This window comes from Acanthopagrus latus, chromosome 24 (assembly GCF_904848185.1).
Source record: "Acanthopagrus latus isolate v.2019 chromosome 24, fAcaLat1.1, whole genome shotgun sequence".
NCBI classification, from domain to species: Eukaryota; Metazoa; Chordata; class Actinopteri; order Spariformes; family Sparidae; genus Acanthopagrus; species Acanthopagrus latus.
In genome coordinates, this window is record NC_051062.1 from 12930980 (window position 1) to 12955699 (window position 24720).

General features: G+C 41.8%; 2 protein-coding genes across 3 annotated transcripts in view; one reads left to right on the forward strand and one right to left on the reverse strand.

Moving 5' to 3' along the window:
- Window positions 1-2055: 2055 nt before the first annotated feature.
- orc4 (origin recognition complex, subunit 4) lies at window positions 2056-6010 on the forward strand. Its single transcript, XM_037091094.1, has 14 exons — window positions 2056-2144; window positions 2668-2734; window positions 2842-2918; window positions 3534-3624; window positions 3752-3827; window positions 3919-4004; window positions 4097-4145; window positions 4243-4394; window positions 4494-4667; window positions 4752-4838; window positions 5020-5128; window positions 5214-5309; window positions 5411-5478; window positions 5602-6010. Exons 2-14 carry the CDS (start codon window positions 2678-2680, stop codon window positions 5782-5784), a joined length of 1305 nt encoding a protein of 434 aa, XP_036946989.1. The 5' UTR covers window positions 2056-2144; window positions 2668-2677; the 3' UTR covers window positions 5785-6010.
- Window positions 6011-7146: 1136 nt separating this feature from the next.
- Window positions 7147-24720, reverse strand: part of LOC119015236 (activin receptor type-2A-like) — a 48089-nt gene continuing 30515 nt past the window's right edge. The window contains exons 6-13 of one of the 2 annotated variants that reach the window (XR_005073230.1): window positions 19585-19728; window positions 18853-18996; window positions 15748-15893; window positions 15533-15647; window positions 14934-15072; window positions 14713-14843; window positions 14246-14515; window positions 7147-7311 (exon numbers count right to left, since the gene is read on the reverse strand). Coding sequence is in view for 1 of the 2 variants with exons in the window: in XM_037091062.1 (XP_036946957.1) it covers window positions 14321-14515; window positions 14713-14843; window positions 14934-15072; window positions 15533-15647; window positions 15748-15893; window positions 18853-18996; window positions 19585-19728 (1014 nt within the window). In the remaining variant the exon portion in view is untranslated. Of the gene's footprint in view, window positions 7312-7690; window positions 14516-14712; window positions 14844-14933; window positions 15073-15532; window positions 15648-15747; window positions 15894-18852; window positions 18997-19584; window positions 19729-24720 lie in introns of those variants that run through there. The other variant, XM_037091062.1, reaches the window with a different exon arrangement.

Genomic DNA, 24720 nt, shown 5'->3' on the forward strand with positions numbered 1-24720 from the left:
GATGAATTAAGGGGAAAATTCACAAACTACTCAGCAGATAAACTACATAAAGCTGTTTACCAACCTCAGCATTAACGTTATGAACACAGGAAGGCATCAATAATTATTAAGGATGTTAATGATTCATCGATAAATCCCCCCTGAAGATTTAAGCAATTAAAAATGTATTAATCGGTAATCAGAGGCAGGCATGGATACATCACAGAGTATCTTACATTGACAGATTGTTGCCTGTCAAATATATCCAATAAAACACAAAATACTGGTGTGAGAACATTTATTTAATTGAAATTAACCAATATATTCAACTAAACGACCCTTCTGCCCTCCAAAGGAATCAAAAGAGGGTAAAGGTGTAACATTATATGTTCATACATGTTGAATATATTGTATCTGGACGAAGGATAAAACATTTGAAATAAGAATTTCTTTGGAAAATGTTCTGCAGAAACATGCAAAACCACAAATAGTACAAATAATCTCTCTGTTTTAAATATAATCCAGAGTGGTGAGCAGTATTTTCAGCTCATTACTAAACATTCATTGTCATCACCTCCTGGTAAATGTAATAAAACTCATCAATAATCACCCAATTAACACTAAAAGAGTTATGTTGCTAATAGCTCGGAGACATTGTGTCGTTTTAATCAGGCGTGTTGTGTTGATGAGATTATTACACTGTTAGACTGCAAATTGTTGTAATGTTATTAATTAATTAGACTAATTGGAAGGTTTCACATCGAAACTCACGACTTTTTAGTCTTTATAAACCATTATGGATCAGAGCTTAAATACTCAGGTTTATGAACAAGATAAGGATGAAAAACAGGATAATTATTTTATATTTTTTGTTTAAAAAGAAAAAGAAATACTATTTAATAGCCAATAATTGCAAGGAACTGTCATATTGTGGTAATTTCCCAGCTGAGATGTTGATCAATTGTATGAAATTTATATTAATATGAAGCAGAAGTAAAGACAGATCATGTCCCCAGATAAATAAAGGTCATAAAAGCTCCAAACAACCCCCGAGGAGTTCAGTCGTCTGAAGGGAAATGAAGACGCAGCTCACGGTGCAAAATGCTGGACTTCTGTCTGAAGGTCAAACCTGAGGAGACGTTAAATTAATTCAGTGTTCGGCGGCTGTAAACGGGCTGCTTCATGTATTTCTAAGGGCAAACAGGGAGCTGAATGTGGGAGCGAAGAGTTGTATTTTAGAGTAATGTGACAGGCTGAATGTGAATCGAGACCGGAGAGACGATCTGTGAGATATCTGATGGTTTATTGGTGCTTTTTTATTTTCATCATGGAACCAAAAGAAGCATATAAAGTGTCTCCAGAGCTTCAGTGTGAATCAGTAGAAGATGCTGCTCTGCAGGCAACACAGGAGACATTCAGAGAAGGATCATTTCATGAGTTGTTGACGTGATTTTTCACTTGTTTAAGAGTAAAAACAAACATTTACCTTTTATATCTTTGCACTCTTATAATTCATTGTATGTTAATCTAGCATATTGCATTTGTACTCTGATTTTCATTGTATTTAGCATGAACGCTGCTTAATAAATGAAATAAAGTTAATAATTCAGGCATTTGAGAGTTTGTTTTTGTTTGTCAGGGGATGAGAGGTCGGTTATATGGTCAGAAATTCAATAAAAATGTAAATTGTGTTAAATGTCATTGAAATATTTGCCAATTACTGATAAAATACTATTTCTCTGGACATTTGTTGGGCAGCCAACTTCATTAAATATCTATTTCAGAGGTTAACAACAAATACATCCTCATTGTTTTGGTGACAAAACACCAACCGGGACTTTTTTGTTTTGTTTACTTTTTTAATATCTAGAAATTTAATAGTAGAAATTTCTACTTGATTAATGTACACGGATATAAATATTATTATCATTATCATTATTATTATTATTATTATTATTATTATTACTTTTTCTTCTTATGTAATGTTATGATCAGACGCCTCGCTCTCTATGTGACAGTGCACTTCTACTATAATCTGTTCTACCCTGAGCCTCAGCCAATCAGGGCCCGAGAATCAGCCAAAGCCGGAAGTCGTCACCGCTGGCAGGACAGCGTTCCCGCGAAGATTTAGACCTCTCAACGCCTGAATCAGCGGTTTATTGTCGGTAAGTCTGGTTATTTTGTTTTCTGTAGACGTTTCTACACACGCTAACTTTAATTTGAATGTTTATTAGAAGTATTTTAACGTCGCTGAGACGAAGCGAGCTGCTAGTTAGCTGCTGATGACTTTTAGATCAGCATGGGGAGAAAGTGACACCGAACTCCATTTTTAAATAGTGGAAAATAAGCACATCTTTGCTTGTCGGCAAATATTAATGTAGTTTTGAATACAACCTTCATTTGCTATTGATATATTGTGAGTCACTTTATACTTCGGCATACATATCATCCACTCAGCTTTAAGGACATTGTTATAATGTAAACAAACCTCCGAGGCAGCCATTAAAGTTGGAATTGTACTTAAATAGAGGTTTATTGATGGTTTAGCTCAAAGCCGAATTGAATGCTGGGTTGTCTTCATTCATTATAGAGCTTATTTAGTGTTAAAACATTATGTATACATGTCACAAAGCGAGATAATTATGTTTTGACGAATACTGCATGGATTATGGATTTCATGTTTTGCAGTTTGATCACCATGAGTAAGAGGAAGGTGAAAGATGCTCATCTGCCAGTAGGAGAATGCATCACACAGGTGTGTATCTTACAGTTTCTCCCTTCCAATTTGTGTGTATTGATCGATAAGAGCCACTGGTTGGTAAACACAGGATAATTTGCATTATTGGCTTCATTGATGTTCAGGTTCAGGACATTTTAAGGGAGCGGTTTTGCCGTCAGCAGCTCCCTGACAGGCTGGAGGGAGTGGAAGCTCAACACAAGTAAGTTTATTTCATCTACGCTTGTCAGAAAGTCTTAAACCTTTTAATATTTGACATTTTTTAATGTTATTTTGGCTCAGATTATTATAATTATAATATATTAATGGCAGGATGAGTGCTGCAACTGAGAAATATGTATTGAATGATGTGAAAATTCCACACATTTGTTACTGCTGCAGATTCTTCACCAAACCTCATTTGATTTATTCAGGATTTAAGGTCCTTAATGCTTAGAAGATCTTTAATATCTGGATTTATTCCACCAGAAACAAACGCTAAATGTGTGTCTATTGTTATTTTTATGATCATTTATTAAACCAGAGAACAGATGAACACTGTAGTCGGATTGTCATCTGTTGGTGAAGACACTATGTGGGACTCTGTGAGCTTCACTGACCCAGTTCAGGCTCACCTGGCTGACAGCGCTGTCCCAGTTTGTGTGCTGGAAACGCTCCAGCTTCCAGCACACGAGCATCCCAGGTGTTGAAATCCACCCGCAAGACTGCCGGTTCAACCGTCATGGTGCTCATTAGATGAAACTGTGCTACTTTAGAGCTCTCTTTGGAGGAGCATTATGGGTATTGTATTTTTATTTATTTTTATTTTTTTTAACAGGCATCTCCTGGAGCTCCTGAAGCGGACAGCGGTCCACGGGGAGAGTAACTCGGTGCTAATCGTCGGTCCCAGAGGAGCAGGAAAAACAATGGTGAGCACGTGCCCTTAAAATGGGCTTATGGGTAAAAAAAATGGTTGGAAAAAACGATGATGAATTGTGTTGAGGTGTGTTTTAAATCCTCAGAGGGTTGAATGTTGTGTGTTTTTGTGTGTTGCAGCTGCTGAAGTGTGTGCTGAGAGACCTGTTGGAGGAGAAAGAAGCACAGAAGAACCTGCTGCAGGTTCATCTCAACGGTACAGATTCCTCACCAATCCTCATTCGATTTATGCACAATTTAAGGACGTCCTTTTTGCAATTTACATTTTGTGGGTTTTTTTGTTGTAGGTCTCCTGCAGACTGACGACAGAATAGCGCTAAAAGAAATAACGCGGCAGCTCCACCTGGAAAACGTCGTCGGCGACAAAGTGTTTGTAAGTATCTTCTTTCAGGTTTAATTAACATTTTTGTCGTCAAGAATGCAACAAAATTGCTCAAAAAAACCTGTTTGTGTTCAACTCTTTAGGGAAGTTTTGCGGAGAATCTGGCGTTCTTGCTGGAAGCGTTGAAGAAAGGTCAGAACATTTAGAGGAATTATCTAATTTTAACTGTTTACTTCCAAATTGAAGGACAGAAAATGTTTGAATATTTGGTTTTTGGGTTTCTGTGCAGGCGATCGCAGCAGCAGCCGGCCCGTGTTGTTCGTCCTGGATGAATTCGACCTGTTCGCCCACCACAAGAACCAGACGCTGCTCTACAACCTGTTCGACGTCTCCCAGTCCGCCCAGGCTCCCATCGCTGTGATCGGTCTCACCTGCAGACTGGTGAGCCTCCAGTCCTCCCAGTACCGCTGCTGGTTTTCCCATTATTTAATTTAAGTGCTTGAATGAATGAGGTTTGGTTTGTTGTTTCCCTCTGTCCAGGATGTTCTGGAGCTTCTGGAGAAGCGGGTGAAGTCGAGGTTCTCTCATCGTCAGATCCACCTGCTGAGCAACCCGACGTTCCCTCAGTACCTGGAGCGGGTCCGGACCCAGCTCAGCCTGCCGGACCACTTCCCCGACCACAAGTTCTGTCAGGACTGGAACGACAGCGTGGAGGTGAGGCCGAATGAAACCAGAACCTGCTGGTTCTTTCAGCGTCTCTGTGTATTTTAAACAGATCTTCTATCTTTGTTTCTTCAGACTCTGTGTGAAGATAAATCCGTGCAGGACGTTTTACAGAAACACTTCAACTCCAGTAAAGACTTCCGGTCGCTGCACATGCTGCTGGTAAAACACAAACACTAAGAATATCTTCTCCTCTTTCCTCCTCCTGTTCTTTCAACCCTCCTTCTCGGATCTCCTCTCCCACGCTCTCTCTTCCCTCTGATTTATCCTTTTATTCTCTACATCTTCCTCCTCCTCCTCCGCTCCAGGTGTTAAACCTCTTCTTCTCTTGTTTTAACTCCAGATGTTGTGTCTGAGTCGAGTGTCCATCTCCAAACCGGCCATCAGACCTGCAGACCTGCTGGAGGCCAGCAGACTCTGTTTCACCGACTCCAAGGCCAACATGCTGCACGGTAAACACGCAAAAACTTCCACATTTTACCTCTCTGCATTAATTTCACATGTTAATGTGTGTGCTTTTGTCTTGTGTGGCTGCAGGTTTGTCCATCCTGGAGCTGTGTCTGATCATCGCCATGAAGCACCTCAACGACGTGTACGAGGGAGAGCCGTTCAACCTGCAGATGGTTCACAACGGTGCGACGCCAAACTTCACCTGCTTTTTAATCAAATGTCAGACGGGATTTATTTTATTGTATTTGTATAGAATTGGCTGAATTTTCCTGTTTTTCTGTTAGAGTTTAAGAAGTTCCTGCAGAGGAAGTCGAACTCCATGTACAACTTTGAGCAGCCGGTCATCATGAAGGTCTGCAGAAAGATATAAATGAGCGCCGTGATATTTTTAAGGTCTTGATAGGAAGATAAATTTTTAGAAGAAACTCTTATCTTTTTGTAAAAATGACCAGCTTCGACTTCTCTCCCGTCTCAGGCCTTCGAGCACCTGCAGCAGCTGGAGCTGATCCGACCGGTCGACAGCTCCGCAGCCAAAACCCAGAGAGAGTACCAGCTGATGAGACTGATGCTGGACCACAGTCAGATCATGGAGGCCCTGCAGAAATACCCACAATGCCCCACTGACGTCAAGCAGTGGGCCATGTCGGCGTTTGGATAGGACTCCATGTACAGCTGGACCTCATGTAGACATTCTGTTCACAAGAAAATCACCACAGAGGAAAGTTCTGAGGAACAAAGACGGTTTGAAATGCAAATCAAGGACCAACATTTAAAATGTGACCAGAACCAGCGAGCAAACATGGCCGCCGCTCTGCATCATGTTACATGTGTTTGGAGAATTAAGTTTAAAATTTATGAAATAAAATATGGTGAGTTTTGTTTTGGCCAAAGTTTTTCATTTATTTCACCCAAAAACTAAAAGAAATTACGGAGAAATCAAATCTTAAATGTGATTAATTTGCAGATTAGACTTGATAAGATTAAATGTTTTTTTTTTTACAAGGTGTCAAATTAAAACAGTTCTGTGTCTCATGTTGAGGATGAAATCTCCTTGAAATGTTCTCAATAGAGTCCTGAGTTTACCACGAACATCCAACTGAATTAAAATAAACTTTCTGGATGTAAATACTTCAAACCTGTTGACTAGATTTAGTAGAATTAAACTATGAAGTCACACAAGTACATTTTCTGTCTGGCTTCCTTTCAGCCTTGAAAATGCAGATTTGATTCTTTAAAGATCGTGAAGGCCTGTAGAAATCTTTTAAAAAGTCCAATGATCCTTTTATACTGTTTCTGATGTTCTCCAGTTGTGACAACAAGAAAGCTTTAACAGAAATAGTCAATATTTTATATAAAAATGACCAAAAAGATTTGATTCTTTGGACATTCTGAGGCTGTGTGACATCCACAATGTGTCAAATAATCAAAACCAAAAAGTGCAATTTTTCTATCTTGTGTCGAGATTTATTCACATTTCCTCATAATTAGAAGTATTTGGGGGATGTTTGATAACCTTTAGATGAAATCTCGAATTTAAAACAATGTTTTTTTAGACTGGACTTAAATAAAAGGACTATATTATCCCAAATGTCTTTTTTTTTTTTAAAAACACTGAAGAGTGTTGGAGTTAATGCTTCATCTGCTGAATGCTGCCATCTAGTGGTGAAAGTCTGCAGTCAACATTAACCTGGACAGCTGGTGCATAAAAACCTCAAGATGAGGATGCTGTTTGATTTCTGGCTAAAATATCTTTGGGTTGTGGACAAATTAAGATATTTGAGGACGTCATCTTGGGCTTTTTTCACCATTTTCTGATATTTCATAGACCAAACAACTAAACAGTATATCAAGAAAATAAAGGACGGATCAACCGAGAATGAAAACGGCTCTGAAAGCCTGGAATTGTTTAACATTTTTAAAGACTCTGAGGAGAAACAGACTCTGGTTTTGTCCTTCGACAGTCCTGCAGAGAAGAAGCCTTCATCCAGAAGCATGCGACGATAAATAAACTGCTTTAAAATTCCATTTACTTTGTGTCAGAATAATTTAATTCTCTCCGACTTCACTGGAGGAGACGTGTCCTTCTGCTGGAGTTTTATGGTCTTGCTCAAGGGCACGTCTTGTTGACGGATGAGGAGACGTCGCTCTTCAACGCTGGTGTTTGTCAATCTTTGCCTTTTCTGACCTGATTAAATAAAAAAAGGTAAGACAAGTTCTTAAACTGTAAATGTATCAAGAGTTAAACAACTAAAATTAACAAATGTTTCCCCATTTCGATGGATTAATCTGTTACATTCAAACTCCATTTTACATATTTATATATACGATTTGAACATAAAACCTTGTTTTGTCTTGTACCTCCTTAATTTCCAGCTAATTACCTGATAATTTCAGAAGCTTACTGTGAAGAAAATATGATTTTATAATTGCTAATGTCTCCCTGATGGTCTATAAGTTGGTACACAGTGTTCTATCTGTCAAGTGGCTGTGAGATAAATAAAAACTAAGTAATCTGAGTCAGACTTTGTGATTCTGTCAGTGGAAAATAAAGCAAAACATCAGCATTCACAATCTAAAAACACATTTATTTACATCACGTGGATCACTTCAGCTGATAAAAACCATTAGCTGAGAGCCGCAGCGCTGATCAGGGATCAATATGTCTCCTCTGTGATGATGCCTCAGGGTTTCTCAAGGTTTTCCTGCTGTAATACTTCTCAGGACTCAGAGGTGAGAACCTCTGCAGCTGGTTTAAAAACTCACTCAAGAATACTTTTGTTGTCATTTCCACTTTGAAATTCCAGACGTCCGTTTCTCGTCCTATTTTCACATTTTGTTGTCAGTAACATAAAACATAGAGTCACATGTATCAGGAGTAAAGAAACGAGACATTTTCATCACCAACTTTCAGGACGTTGTCTTCTAGAAACCCTGCGAGCGATCGTTCACGTTAAGAGGCTGCGTTGGCAGATCGTGGATCAGCGCTGCGACTCCGGAGCTTTTTTCGAGAAATGTGGGGTCAAAAATGCTTGTAGTGTTTTTCTTTTTTTTTCTTTTCTTTTCCTCGTAGAAATTTCAGGCCTGGCAACCAGACTTATCCTCGTCAGCGAGGTCATTGGAGTTCAATGTTTCCTCTAAAATTCTTACCAACAGTGGGGGAAAAAGCAGGAGATCAAGATGCTGGAATGAAATACCTGTAGTGGGTGATTGCATTATCACATATGGAGTATTGCAACTGCTCTTAAAAGAGCTTCGGGGGGGTTCTTCAGAATGAAAATGCCAGGGGACCCGAGTAGGCGCCATGAGGAACACCAAAGGCTGAACATTCGTGTTTTATCTCCGCTAAGGAACCCTTAAGTGCTTTCTTGGATGCCTTACTAAGTACTCCAATGAGCCTCTAGCTTTCAGCTTACACAAAGCTCAACTTAAAGTTGTTTCTCCCGCATAGTGAAGGACAATTTTAAATTTTTTAAAATTTTTTTTTTTTAAATGCAGCGTCGGCTGCGTCAAAACACAAGAAAAAAGTATAAATGAATGTAGAGGAAACACTGAAGTTCAACACGCACTTATAAAGATTCAGCTCAGAGTATATAGTTGATACAGGTATTTATGTTCTCATGTCTGTACAGAGCCTAGACTGCTTAAAATAGTGGGGGGGGGGGCAACAAGACACAAATGTTTCACTGGTAGTTTATATGCACAGCAATGTGAGGTGCTGGGCTGGAGGAGGTCGAGATAGAAAACTGTGAAGCCGAGCTGAGAAAAACCCATTCATACACCTTTACATCACGACCTTTGGAGCAGATTTAGAGTCAGGAAAGGTTTGTGATGACGGCAAACACCTGAGGGGGAGTGAAGACACAAAAATTGATGGTCTCCAATCGGCTCAACTGAGCTTTTGATGGAGACAAACGGACCAATTCTTTCTGGGATTAAAGAGTCTTTGAAACAAGGCGGTTCAGGTGCTGGTTCGGGGCCGGTGTCTACTCTGGACAAACACTTTCCTGGTCCAGAACAAAGAACTGCTTACGTCGTGACCAAGGACCAACTAAGGACTCTTATAACCAGCGCTAGTGTAGCAGGTCCTGACTTATCTACAGGAGAGTAAACAAAAAACCAAATCGAAACAACAGTAGTTCAAGAATCTGTTGTGTTTGGAAGCCAAAGCCAGGAGCAACACGATGTAGTCGGCCATAGTTGTTCCTAGCAATGCTGGGAAATTTGAGACTTATTTTGGTGCTGTATCGAGCTACGGGAAGACGAACAGGTACAGCAGGAGCGTAAAGAAGCAAATCCTCAAATGGTTTGACAAAGATCATCATGCATTAGCTTAAGCAAGATGTTCAGGGTGTTCACATCTTGATGCTCAAACAAAAACAAACAGTCCTAAACACTTGACGCTGACATCTGACGCTTTCTGACGTCAGCTGACCTGCAATCACACAGCGTCAGTATTTGAGGGGTTGGAAATGAGACTCAACTTTCTTACAAAGTGGACCTTTAAATAAGCCGAGATGCTTTTTAAGGACCAAGAAGTCTAAAATCGGATATTTGGACTTGGAAGCTTCGGCAGAGCATCAAGATCTGAAAATGGGCCAAAGCAACAGGTCCAACAGGACTGTTAAAAGATCCAGATCCTCTTTGGGAGCTTTAACGATCAATCCGATCCCGTGTAATTCACTGTCGTCAGAGCAGGTTCACATCTTAAGCAGGTAACCTTAACACCAAGAGGTGTATGAATGGATCCCAGAGAGCGTCGGCTTCACGAGATCCTACAGCGACGGGGCACAATCACACGAAACCAGCCAAACGCAAAGCCCTCTAAAGTTACACAGGGCCGGGCTCAATCCATCGAAGAACACACAATACTGGAATCCAGGAGTCTGAAGAACATTCATTCTCGGTCGTTTTGTCCATAGACTGAATAGAAAGAAGCACGTTACAGTTTATATCTTTTCTTTTTGAACTAATCAAAGTATTTCCTGAATTACAAACAAAAAAAAAAAAACAAAAAACAAAAACCACCCACCCCCAACTCCTCCCACCCCTCCGGCAACAACCGTTTAAAATCGTGCCAACTCTTTACGACGTTAGTCCCGAGTTGTCACCTGAGCTCTGATCCCCAAAAACCTCAGGCCTGTAAATTATAAAATAAATACAACATATCAATATGCAAGGTCACGGATTAAAAAAAAAAAAAAGAAAGAAAAACAAATTAAAATGCTACAAGTTATTTGTGTGTGTGTGTGTATATTGAAAGTCACTCCTGCAGCTGATCCTACAGAAGTGTAGGGTAGTTTGCGGCACTGGTTGCATATAACTTGCGAGAACTTAGAAAAGCATAGTACTGAATCCCTGAATGGTATTTGTCGGCTTGGGTCGGTTTCTCAGGCGCAGTTTAAACTCAAACTTTTCCACCGTCTACCTACAGTACTGGGATGTGACCGCCAACTACACGTTGGCACACTTTTTTTTTTTTTTTTTTTGCTGTAGCTGATTCGTCAGCCACTTTGGCAGGTAACCAACCAACATTTGGAGGCAGTTTTGTTTGAAATCCACTTGGCTGCTGAAATACTGGTGAGAAAGTTTTGCATCATCGGAGGGCACAAACTCGGGGACAAGAAAAGGTAATACTGGTGTTTTTTTGTTTGTTTTTTTCCTTTACGCTTGTGCAGCGAGATACTGCATCACGGTATGAATGAGAAAACTTCTTTATAGCCTTGTTTCGCTGTTTCGAACTCCTGGGGAGAAATCGAAGTTTACTGCATGAAACTTTCCTCCTACCCCGAAGTTCAGGAACTTGCAGAAGAATTTTTTTGACTAGTTTTGGTTTATTTGCCATGCTCTCTACCCCGAAGAAATCCCTGCGAGTGAGGTAGTACTTATTGAAGGGCTGCTGGGGTTTGCAGTACTGATCGTCCCTGACTGGTGAAGCTTCATGAGGACCTTCGATGATGGCTGTTATTTTTTTTTGTTGAGTTGCAGTTAGTTGGAAAAACAGCAGCAGCAAAAGGAAGCGATCGCGAGGCAAATATCGTACTCGTGCTACAGTCAGTAAATAAGATGATGGCTTCTACTTCCTGCAGGTTTGTGTTGTTGTTGCAGTACTTGAATCGTGCTGAAATAATATCTGAAACGCGTCCTTCTACTGTCACCCTTTTACTGTTTTACAGAAAGAAAATACAAATACGTTCGGGGAACTTTCTTGATTTCTGAGGATCATTTATATTTTAGTTTCACGGTTACTTGTCGGAAATTTGCCTTTTGTCAGCTGATGTTAAGCTACGTTGGCTGTGTAAAGATGATAATTCGGAAAAATGAAGAAAAAAGTAGTTAACACACGAAGAATAGTTTGTTTACATGATAAATATTTCCCTCAATTTTAGGCTCGACTCCCCACTCAAGAAATTATTCACTTGGCTCGTATCTCCTCGATCACTACAGTACAGAATTTGCTTATAATGCTAAGCGTGTTATAAAGAAAGCATAATTATGTATTGCCCTGAATGTGAAATGGTTTGGTAGAAAGAAGTTTCTTCATGTTTGAAGTTTTCCCAACCGCAAAAACTTGATTTTGTAGCGCGTGATTTTGAAGCGCTTGGTTTTTAAACTGCGTCCTGTGAAACCTTCCCGAAGCTTGAGGAGAGACTGCAGGTCTGCCGGCACCAGTGTTCAATGTCCCTCAGAGGAAATAAAGACTCAAAAATGCCACTGTCGCCTTCGCAACAAGTGACAGATACATCCGTTTTGCCTGACATCTACAAGAGTAACTAATATGGATACGTAGAGATGGCACCAGGATGAAAGAGGAGAGATTCCTCGCCTCGACTCGTCCTGCTCGAGTTAGCCGTGCGATCGTTTTCAGTCCTGTGTGAGGAAGTTAAACTGCACCTTAACGAGCAGTTTTTTCTGGTTTTGTGAACTGACACAAGACAAGCCGTCTATTCAACCAGTTGCTCAGAGCTAGAAAAGGTCTGATCAGGAGGAAAACAACCCTCACTGTCCACCAGGCAACGAATATGTCGCACAGAAGTGGAAACACTTGCCGAATAACCATCTCTGAGGGTTAAGGCCGAACCCGATGGTTTGGTTCTGGAGGGAATTTGCAGCCAAGGTTTAGTCTCTGGAGAGGATGCCATCTACCGAACTAGTTGTCCAGAGCTAGAACAGTCTGATCAGGAAGCAAATATCCCTCGTCGTCCACCACAAATCAATGGGGCGACAAAATAGTTGCCAAGAAGTGGAAACACTGGCCAGCTGACTGGATCTCAGGGTTAAAGCCAGACCAGATGTTTTGGTTGAGACTGGTTCTCTAGGATCGGTGCGGTTCGACCAAGTCCTACAGATGTTTTTCCAGCACGACGGCACGGCTAAACCCGTTCGGAATCGAGACGAGACGAGAAAAAGAGGGAGAGGAAGCGTAAGAATCAGCGAGAGAGGAGGAGGTAATTCCAGTCCGAGACAGGTGAGGATGAGCAGGAAGAGGCGGAGGTGGAGGACGTGAGGCGGTCGTGAGAGTAGCAAAGATTCCTGAGGTGTATCAAAAGAGAGCAGAAAACTCTTGATAGTAATCCAAAAAAGAGATGTGTGCAATCAAATCAAAAAGCGAGCTGGCTCAGCTAAATACAGGTTTTCTGATTCCAAAGTAGGGCTGGGTACCGGCGGGAACTGATGCTTAAAATCTGACACCTCACTGCCGTTTTCCAACTGATCGCACAAAATGATAAGAAGAAGATGCCCCAAGAGTTTGACAATCTTGAAGCGTTATAATACTACATTTTTTTTTTTTTTAATGATGATTGGTACCCAGCGCTAATCCAGAGAGATATAAATACTTTTAAATCCAGATATCACGGCCAAAATTAGGCTTGTCAGCGATAAGAGATTATTAACACCGTTGACAATTGACACGGCAAACCCCAAAAAAACAATAAAGACAACTTCATCATGAGGGCATCACTTTTTCTTTTTTTTTTCTTTTTTCACCCCATTATCAGAAGAAAATAAACATAACTAACAAAAAAAGGGGGGAAAGTTTATTATTCAGTCAAAAACCAACTGAACGTGAGACTGAGAAAGGGGAGAAACCTTTGTGGGTGTGTGTGTTGTGTGTGTGTGTGTGTGGCCATGTATGTCGAGGCTTCGCTTGACTACATTACCCATGAGCGTCACGGCTGACTGCAGATTGTTTGGATGTCGAGAGCCAAGGTTGTGGAGGGGGGGGGAAAAGTGTGAGCTATGACTGTGAACAGGGAGAGGGACTAAATTTAAACTGTGTCCATCTGAAGTGAGGTATACCTGGTTGAAGGAGGTTTATGGTTTTTTTTTTTATCATCGTCGTAATGCTTGAAAATGGACCCCCCTCCCCCCCTTCCCCCTCACCCCCTTTAAAATAAGCTTGATTACCAAGTTGTCTGGGTCCATAATACACTATGTACAGCAGCATTACACTATAAACATTCAGAAGCCGTTGCTTATTGGCAGAACGATAGTCGTTTCTTCAAAAAAAACAAAACAAAACAAAAAAAAAAACGCACACGAGAAAACAGCAAATGTATCCAGAGCCAGGTGCTCGTCTTTTTTTTTCTTTTTTGTTTTTTTTTTGTTGTTGTTGGGTTTTTTTTTTAATACACTAAAATGCACTGAGAGTTTTCTGTGAAACTTCTCTGCCGGATCGTCTCTTTCTCTCTCTCTCTCTCTTTCTCTCCGTAGAAAACCGAGCAAAACAGGTCGCCCTCCTATGTGAGTGTATGTGTATAAAAACAATACATGATAAAAAGTGTTTTGTCCCAGCATGTCAGCGCTAAATCACTTTTAGTCCTCGTTATAATATCCTGAATTGTTTTTTTTGTGTTATGTTGCTCGGGATGAGAGAGTTAGTTTTTTTTTTTTTCCCCCCCCGACCGGTAAAATGTTAAAATCCTCAGGCACACATATCAAAATGAGGTGGATATATCAACTGATGTGGTCGTGAGGTTTGGGCGCAGGGTGTTTTTTCCTGAACGCGAGTAGCGGCCCGCACTTTAAGAAAAAACCCCCCAAAAAGATAAAAACCAAAAAAAGAAAGAAGAAAGAAAGCAAAAAAAAAAACAAAAAAAAAAAACACTCCGCCAACCAACCAGGGTCGGCTGCTCATCCCCCTCGTGTTGATCTGTGTTAATGCGAACTCATCCGGTGTCGGTTCATCCGGCCGATCATAAGCTGGACTCCTTGGGCGGGAGGTCCACGTTGGTCACCATGGTGACGACCGTGACGATCTCCTCGGGGCCAATGACGGGGGCCTGGCGCTGCATCTGGCCGATGCGCTCCTCGACGCAGCCGGCGGACAGGCGAGCCTCGGCCTCGTGGTCCCAGCAGTCCTCGATGGTTTCACACAGCATGGCCAGACCCTGAGGGAGAAGATCAACGCGACCGTCAGAGCTTCACTGATTGGACTTAAAATCCCTTTTTTTATTTGGTTTGGGATTTAAAAAATGTGTCTGTATTGAAAGGTTATCTCTTAGATTAATTATTTTGGTGTTCCCATGACTGCTGATAGATTCTCCTGTCTGGTAGAAGCGACAACAGAAATCTTCTCTTTGCTCACCGTGTGTTTCTGCCAGCAGTCTCGCAGGCAGGGCCTCAGTTTCTTATGAACGACGACCTCCTGCATGTCCTCCAGAGACGGATGCTGACCCACCTCCTCCTCGAACGGGAGCATGTACTCATCCACTGGGCCTGAGAGCACATGAACACAGTCAGAAATTTTACAAAACTTCATCTGGAGAATCGGAACGCAACAAACTGACTGCAGTGTATTGAACTTACCGTCGGCAGCGGTGCACCTCGCCGCGAGCTCCCAGAGCACGAGGCCGAAGGCGTACATGTCGATACGCAAGAAGGAGTCGCGCTGGAAGTTGATGGCGCCCTCCAGGACTTCTGGAGCCATGTAGCGCCGCGTTCCCACCTACAGCGTTGAAAGGGGGACAGCATAAGAAGTCAAAGTTCAGGCACCAGAAGCAACACAGAGGAATGTCATGACACAGCTCACACATGCCGAAAAGTGACGCTCGTCAAACCAAAACTGTGAATCAGTCCCACTGACGTGATTCGACCACTTCACCAAAACAACACGGGTTAAATATAAACCCTGGGGAAAGAGTTGTCAGGAAATGGGAGTTCCTGGGAATTAGCTAAATCTGTCAACACTTACAGATGATTCACAGTATTCATCAATACTTCCCAGCAAGACCAGAACAAAACAATTCCCTTTTACTACATTTTTTTGGCCCACATCGCCACCCATTCCCGACAGCGCACAGGATTCCTCCCCCTCGTACATTCGAGCCAACACATTCACTAAAAGTGCCACTGTGACACCATTTTACATGTTCAGTGATATTTTGACCTCTGATTGTAAACTGTACCTGTCCATGTGTGTCTCCTGCTGATTTCCCTGCTTCAAACTGCAGGGCGAGGCCAAAGTCAGCGATGCATGCTGTCAGGTTATTCTTCAACAGCACATTCTTGCTCTTAATGTCCCTAAAAAACACAGAGAAAGAAGAAAAATACCATCAATCCGACTGAGTTCCTTGACTGATGCCGTCGTCGTGATAAATTGGTTCATATGTCGACGGCGTACCTATGAGCGATGGAGGGCTTGTGTCCGTCCTTGTGTCCCGGGATGTCTTCATGGAGGTAGGCCAGGCCGCGGGCTGTCGTCTGAGCGATGTGGCACAGCTCGTTCCACGACACCACGTTGGCCTTCAGGTAGTCCGTCAGCGAGCCCTGCGGGGACGATAAGGACAGAAAAGAGACATCTGAGCTTTTAGCCTTAGAGACATTCTCAGCTAAAGTCGGCTTTAAACTCAGCCTGCAGGCTCTGAATAGACAGAGATTACTGCTGTCAGAGATATTGACTTTTTGATTCATATTTGAAACGCTTTCGATTCTCATTTTCGGCCAGATCAATACACCAGTATCTGCTGTGCTCTCTCTTCTTCGCTAACATGGATTATTTGGTCTAAAGAGAAAAAATAAACAAGTTTCTAAGAAGGTGATCTTCTTAGTCGTAGCTTGTTGTCGTATCATAAAACACATATTTCCTCAATACTGTGTTCAGTTTTCATAGATCAAACAACATATCGACTAATTGCGACTTGTGGTTGGAGAAGGGAACATTTCCTGCAGATGTTAGAGCTTCTTATTCATCCACCCATTGTTGTGATTACTGCTCTTTAATCTCTGTTTATGGAGGGGAGGAGTCTCTTCTATCAGCTCAAATCTCCAGATGCTAAGAAATCTCTTTGTGTGCATGCTGAGCATCTTTAGCGACTGGTCTGTTCCCTCCTGCTTTCTTTGTACAACATCTCTGCTCTTACGTAACGTATTGTATATGATACAAGGTCACTTCTGGCAAAGACGAGTGCAGTCGGCGGAGTTGCCACCAGAGGGCAGTAGACTCCAACAGATGGAGAAACTAATCCAATCTTGTCCTGTTTTTGGATAAAATGCTTTCCATTGTGTGTGTTTATACCCGAGTTCAGGCTGTGTTTTCACTCATTGTGGAAATGCGAGAAGCGAATAAGATAATATCTCTTCTCCTCAGCTATTAATACCCCTGCTTTGTCTAAGATATGAGGAGATTCAGATGCAGGGAGTTTTTGGTAGGTGGTGGTATCCTTCAAAGCAAGTCGTTGCATGCTACGGATGCTGCAAATCTCAAGCTCCCTCAGATGCGTGATACATCGAGGCATAAATCAGCTGTCAAGGAGACGCTGAACTCTGCAATCACTCTTCCAGCTGTGTTACACAAGCCGAGGCTCAGGCCCGAGCTCACGTCGACACCTCTGCGCTCAGAAAACTGGCAGGAAGGAAGAGCTTTTTGTAGGTTAAAGATTAAGTTATGTCTCCTCAAAAGAGTTAGGAAATAATAGCGTATGCTTGACGAGGCACTAAATTGTGTTTCTGATATATTACCGATGGTACGACCTTTCAGAAAACTCCTTTAAAACAAATTCCTTCAGTGTTATTTCTACGTGGAGAGCTGCTACAAGTCAAGAGTAGCACTTAGTAGCAGCGCTGCAGAGTTAAGTGGCTTACAAAGAGCCTCACCGGCACACCCACAACCTTTAATTTTTCAACCTTTATTCACGCAGGGAAGGTTTCTTAAGCACACTGATTCAAATTCCTCGCCTGACTGGGGAAATTCAAGCAAGTGAGGCGTACGCACTTCGTCGGTAATGACCCTCAAGACACAGAGGCACTTAAAGCTCCAAAAGCTCCAAAGACTGTGTGGCTGAGAGGGTGATTGAAGCACAACGGGGCTAACAAAGCTCAAGTTCTCTGGATAAACAAGGCTTAAAAAAAAAGGGAAAAAAACAGCACTGAGCGTATTGAAATTATGGATTAGCTCTTAAGGCACCAAACACAATCAACACAATGTGGAGGTTTAAGGCATGTACTCCCCGTTTCTGCTCCCTCGTTAGGAGACGAAATCAGGTGGGAAATCAGACGATGTGTTTACATGCTGGTTTGTTTTTCACAGCTGGTCAGAAATCAGATTCATCCTGCAGCATATTTTGGTCTTTTTTTTTACATTTTGGGACGCGTGAGTCTTTATTTTTTACTTTCTTCAGTTGGACATTATGACCCCATCAGTTGCAGGAGTATGGCGCTAAAGCTAGCTTAGCTTAGCCGACCTCGCTCATCAGGTTTTAATCAAGCTTACTTAGGACATTTTTGGCGCAAGAAAACACAGCACCTCACTTCTGCCTCGAAACAACAAAAGACACAAGCAGCGTGGGATCATGGGAGTTGTATTCTTCAGTGATAAACAACTACCCTAACTTAAAAAACCTAAAATCTAGCCACATTTATTAAGGGTTGATTAAGGGGGTTCAAACAATAATTTGTAGATAGTTGATAAAGATGTTAATTAACAATAAACTACTGTGTCTACCAATATCAATTAACATCTCAGAACCCTTGATTAACTTAATGAATCTTGAACAACAACAAGAAATGTGTTACAGTGACTTAATGCTAATTATAATGTTAAGTAATCTTAATGGGATCTTTAAATAACATAAATGAAACTTGTTGACATCAGTACATTTTTACTAGATGCTAATTAACATAAGTGATTATTGTCTTATTTGTTGTTATATTTTATTGTCTACCCTCAGACTGCAAACTCCTGAGCAGAGATAAAGATGAGATAATTCAACAAAAGAAAAGAGACAAACATATAAAAAACAGCATCTTTTAGCGATAAATACGTTTTCGAGGAGGGAGATCACATAGTGCTCATTTTGAAAAGCCTCCCAATCTACCTGATTCACACGAATGTCAACAGAAATAAACCTTTGCGTGTCTTTTTACTTCCTGATTGCGTGACTGCCTTTTCTTTCAGTTCCTCTCTCTGTCGTCGTTTTTTTTTTCCTTTTCCATGTTCTGTAATCGACTCGATGTCAATATAAATGAGGGTCGCCGCTCAGCGTTCTCTGGAGTGTAAACAAAGGTTGAACAAATAAGGATAAGCTTTGCTCGCTTGTACCATTTAGATGAAGAGGACGCGGGAGGAATCTAAAACCTCTTGAGCTGGTGCGTGCTAAGTGCTGCTATTCCTCCAAATGTTAGCTGCAGCCTCATGTTATAAAACAAACAATGAATCAGTAAATAAAAGAATAGATCTGCCGGTTTGCTGCTGATGCTGCTGCTACATCTCCACCCAGGATAGCGTTACCTTGTCGTGGTAGGCGGTGATGAGCCACAGCTCCAGGTCCAGGTTGTTGTTCCTCTTCTCCACGCCGATGAAGTGGAGGATGTTGTCGTGCTTCATGCCGCTCACGCTGTAGATCTCATATTCGTTCTGCCAAGACAGCTTGTCCTAAAGGAGAGCACGGATGTTATTTGTGATGTATAGGCACCAAATTAACAAAAGTTGGAAAAAATGGGTTATGGAGGAAAAGGAAGGTTGTAAAAAAAGTACTTTTGTACAATACATAGCTTTAAAAATGAGTTTTTCTCTGAGTCACACAGCACTTACGCACACGAGACATTCCAGCTTAATTCTTTTCAATATTCTGAGGGTTTTTACAAATGGGTTTCCTCATGTTTCATTCAGGGCCTGATTTATAGTGTACCTGTGTAAACTTCTGTGTAGGCTGACAGAGATGAGGCAAGCGACGGAGTAGAACCATTCAACAATTACCTGAAGTTCTAGTTGTGTCTTACAAAAAAAAAAAGATGGAAAATACCTTGAAATAGTTTCTTCTGACCCACTAACAGCAGAAAATGTTCACTTTTAAGTCGCCTGAACTACAAAATGTTCGATAATGAAGAATGATTGAGAAACTCATTAAAAAAAAAACAAAAAAAAAACACGTTGAGACAAGAACACTGATCTTGGCAAACCGACTCCTCTACATGTAACATGAAAGGGGTCAGCCGACAACAAACCGGTCCTGTATCATACCTGGATCGGGAAGATCTTAACGGCCACGTAGTCGTTCAGCAGCTGAGCTTTCCACACGCATCCGAAGCGCCCCCTGGCTTTCACCTCGATCAGCTGCAGCGGTTTGTGTCCCATCAGGGGGGACGGGGGTGAGGGTCCGGGATCCTGTCGAGAGGGAAAGAGAGAGAGAGAGAAAAAAAGAAAGAAGAGAGAGGACAGTGTTATTCTTTATTCTTTTTTTGTAGCGCATTAAAATAGCATTGGCTTACACTGAAGGTGACCGGGCGTTTGGCTCAGCAACAAAGTGCCTGAGGAGCTTAGGCCAGCAGAATCACGATCATCCTCACATCTTAAATCACATCTTACAAATTACATTTATAGACTCGCTTTTATGTGCTGTAATTCTTTCCAACAACACGCTGTTTTGTGCCCCTTTTTTTTCCATGATTTCTGGCTTTTTTTATGTTACGGGCCTGTTGTTCTGCTCGAAGACGTGCCGCGTGTTTGTGTTTAGTATTATTATTAATACTATACGTTTTCCTGGCAGTGAGGACACAGCATACCAAGCAGAGTTTAGATTAATTCATTTTAAATTCAATTAAACCCCCTCAGGGCTGCACTTGCTTGGGTACATGGAAGCCGGGACTGTTAACTGGAGGGTTGCCAGTTAAAATCCGATAGAGCTGCAGAGGAAACGTGGGGTTTGGAAGAGATCTGAAACCTCGATTAGCATGAATGACATGAATGAACAAAAAAAAAAAAAAAAAGGAGCAGCGCTGATGAACGTGGTTCGATGAAAAACATGGAGTCCAAAAAACCCCTGGTGGGTCAAACCTCACGCGTGCCCCCGTGTGCTCATGCTAATCCCGTACAAACAAAAAAAGGGGAAGCGAGGAAGCCAAGTGTTCCAAATATAAAGTAGGTTAAACACAGCTGGTGATCGGGATTAAGCTGATCACTTTCACATGTGACTTCACAGGGAAGGACAGAGGGCGAGCGAGGATAGAGAGACTCAACGACAGAGAGAGAGAGAGAGAGAGGCAGAGAGAGAGAGGGGAAGGTTAAAAAGAAGCATGCAACGAGGGAGTCACATTTCCAAAAGGATAAAAGGTAGAGGAGAAAGTGTAGCATATGACTGATGGCCTTTGATGAAACGAGATATGCTGCTGTAAAAATCTCAACGTTACTTCAATGCCTCTGTATCGCTGCTGTCAGTAGAAAAAAAAAAGAGAGAGAGAGAGAGAAAACCTCTCCCCCTGCAACGCCGCCGATGTTCATGTTTTTACTTGAACTGAAGGCTTACAAGGCGCTCGATAAGCTGGAGCAAGTTTCAAGACCCTGAGGCCCACAGGATCCACTCAGACACCGTGACAATATATCAAAAGCACTCGTCAATCCCAGTCTTGTTTCTTCCCTCCAACTTCCTGTAAAATGCACCCCCCCATTTTGCAACAAGATGAAAAACGCTCGCACCAATCAGTTCCCTCTGGTTGTGCGAGGAATAATAATAATAATAATAATAATAAAAGAAAAAAAAAGGTAAATCTGAGCTCACACAGGTCGACGCTTTGGCACCCAAAGACAAATATTGGTGATATCCGAGTCGTCCTGCTGTGAAAAATGAGCTCAAGCGGTGCCAAAAAGCATTTAACTGCAAGGGTAGTAAAACAGGGAGAAGTGGCTTCAGCTTTTACCGCCTGTCCTGACAAGATTATTGCGGCTGCGGAAGCAAACTGTATATCACTTAGCAGCATTTATTGGTTTGATTTTTATCGATTTGAAATGGTATGTCTGGTCTTGAACTTTGGCCTCTAGTGCACACAAGAAGACGCTGATGTTTAACTGAAGAAAAATGTGTCTTAGAGAGAAAGATGTTGCCGTTTCACAGTTAAATCTAATTCTTTTAGTTTGATTAAACATGACAGAGGGATTCCTATGACATTTGGTGCAGCCGTTCATGGTTCCCAGAGGATGAAACCTACAGATTTTGTGATCCCCTGACTTTTCTTCTAGCACCATGAAGATGTTGACATCTGCGGTTGAGATTCATATGTCCACGCGTCACCAAAGTCAGCAATAGTTGCAAGATAGCAGATTGCATTGATTAGCGAGTATCATAGATATTTGTTTTATATTCTACAACACAGACCAACCATAAATATTAAGATCACGTGCAAGATGAAAAACCTTCTCCATCCTTTCTTTCCAACCTCTAGAATGACGTCATCACAGTTTGCTCTTCAGACGGAGCCTGCAACTTTTTAGTTATGTCACAAATGCTCCTAATAGTTCAAAGTGCACAAAGCATATTAGTAGAAAAGGGGTAACAGAGCTACTGGCATGGCTGTAGACTCTCAGCTTTGTTATTACCCAAAACAAAGTAGTATTATTTGCTGTGAAATGACCAAAATGCTCCCCAGAGATGATGAAGTTTCCTCCAGTCTAATCCATTATTGAGTGGAGGCTGCAGCAGTACACAGCTACACATGCCTGCCCTCTTAAAAGAAGCTTTGTAAGACCAAATGAAAACATTTTCTGTTGTTTTTAGTAAAAATATGGAGCAAGGCGTCGGTGTCTTTCACTCGCTGCCTGTTGGTGCAAGGGGTAATGGAGGATTTGAGTGGGAACTGGTCTGTTTACTTAAAGCTTTTTTCCTTCTAACACTGAGCTGCGAGGCAGACCTGCAGTCTCTGCACCCTGCTTTCACACCGAGTACCAGCCAAATGACGGGGAAAATTACCCATGACGGTGCTGAGGTCGGATAACACAGCGACCCAAACGCTCCCATGTTGGCACCTCGGAAAAATGTCTTCAAAAACACATTGTACGAGCGACTTAATGAACGTATAGTTTCACAGAAATGTATCCGTACAACTGTTTTCTTTGCTGTTTTGCATATATAAGAATGTGGAAGTTTTAATGAAGACAAGGGAGGGAGAAACGTTTTTTCTGTTTTTTTTCTATTTAACCATCCACACAGCAAACAAGTTGGTGCAGGACTTGTGTCTGCATTGTCTTCAATGCTCGTCTTCCGGGCTTTTGGGTCTGATGAGGCGGCCCGGCTCAGCCCGGCCTCCCTCGGGAGTCACCGGATCCCTTGTCCGATCACAGGGCGCCGTGGCCTCAAATGGGGGCGCATTACACTGAGTCAGCAGACCACAGGATACAGGAAAACAGAATCTGCTGCTTCACGCCGTTCTTCCCAACCCTCAACCATCTCCCATGGCCTAGTCGGGTTACAACTTCATCTATTACACCAGATCAGGTCCTTTAGGTCTGGTGTGTCCCGGGTTTAGGTGCAGATAAGTAGACATAACAGAATTAAAATGCCAAGTTTCATTTTGTCTGGACTTCATAGGTCATACAAGGTTTTTCTTAAGGTCACATTTTGTTGGCGATATGGACATGAAAGCTGAGGTCATATCAAAAACAAACGTTGTTGACATGACCTTAAAGGGAAAGTTCACCAAATAATAACAACTCAACTAGCATCTTTTCAACTCCGTGCCGATGGAAAGTAAAATGGCATTTTGTAGACCACAAAATATTTCTGGAGCTGAAGACTTTGCGTTATCCAAGTCTTAAGAAGTCCAGAGACCCCAAACTTAATCACTTAGGCAACCACCTCAGACAGGGTGCCTGCTAATGCCTTCAGTTTAGCAACTAAAGTCAAGGTTTTGGCTTAAAAAAGGGCAGAAATAATGTACTTACAAATCATTTTGGGATCGTGGAGCTTCTAAAGACTTGCATTAGACAACCAAATAGAATATTAAAAGGGATCGAGGAAAGACCCCTGAGGAACTAACCCTAACTCAGTGGGACGATCATGTTATGGTAGCCAGCTGTTTGCCAACATGTCAGACAGAAGGTTTTGGCTTTAAAAAGCATCTTTTCAAATCAATTTGGGATCTCTGGGCTACTGGAGACTTGGATTATGCCAAACCAGCTGTATGGAGCCATTTCCCCATTTTCCCCAGCTACTTCACTTGTTTAGGACTTGTTTGTGGTCTGAATTTCCACTTTTGGGTGAACATATCCTCCAAAAAAGAGCTAATCTAGAAACCTCCGGGTTTTATTTAGCGAGCTACCGACTCTTTTTAACATGAGGATTTTCAGTGATGTCTGCAGCCACACTTCTACACCACTGTGATAAATTTTGAGCCAAAGTACATTTGCGAAAGGCTTATGCTCCTCTTGTACTTAAGTAATTTACACTCCCTGACTTGAAAAATGTTCCAGGTAAGTGGCAATTCTCATACTTATGCAAAATGTATCCACACTCCTCCTCAGTCTGCTTTTAAGATGAAAAAGCATGCTGCAGTTTCAGTTATAAACACTCCTGCTCTGTCTCTCTGAAACACAGTGAGCCATAGGTCTAGCAGATACTGTTCTGGAAACTGGGTCACATCACACACACAATACGTTACATAAACATTACAGGTGGACATTGATACAAAAAAAAAGGGGGGGGGGGCTGCATTCGGAGCGATTTTGGCTACTTTCCACCATGCACAAAACATTTTGAGCAGGGAGCACAAAAGAAATCCATCCATGCAATAAACCCAGGCAGAAAAACAAAAACAAAACAAAAAAAACAGACAGAAATGTGCTATGAACCGAGTAAACAAGACGCTGTCGAAAAAAAGCAAAGAGAAGAACAAAATGGTGGTCTGGGATTGAGGTGGAGAATTCATAACCAAGCTCTGAACCCAAAAAGGGGGAGAAACTAATAGTGTTTCAACTTCAATTGAACTGCTCTTACCTCCACCATAATGTGAAAGGCGTGCTTGTTGAAAAAGGAACATAAGAAGCAAACAGAGAAATTATTTCCTGTCAGTTAGTGGATGAAATAGAGGCAGGTAAAAGGTAGGAAGATGACGGCATGTCCTTGAGAAACCTTTTGCTCCCCACCCCACCTCCCTTCCAGTACTCCAGACCAGGGATTGGAAGGCTATGGTTTCGGGACAAATGATGGGGAGGTTTGTAACGCCACATGGATCAGAGAAGGTGTTAATAAGCATGGCACAAAAAAGGAACATGGTACATTTTGAGAACTTAAATGATGCTCTTCATCAGAGCAACTGAAAACAGATGGAACAATGTGTATAAAGGAACTCCGAGATGAACAAACAAACATAAATGCAAAGTTCAGAGCTG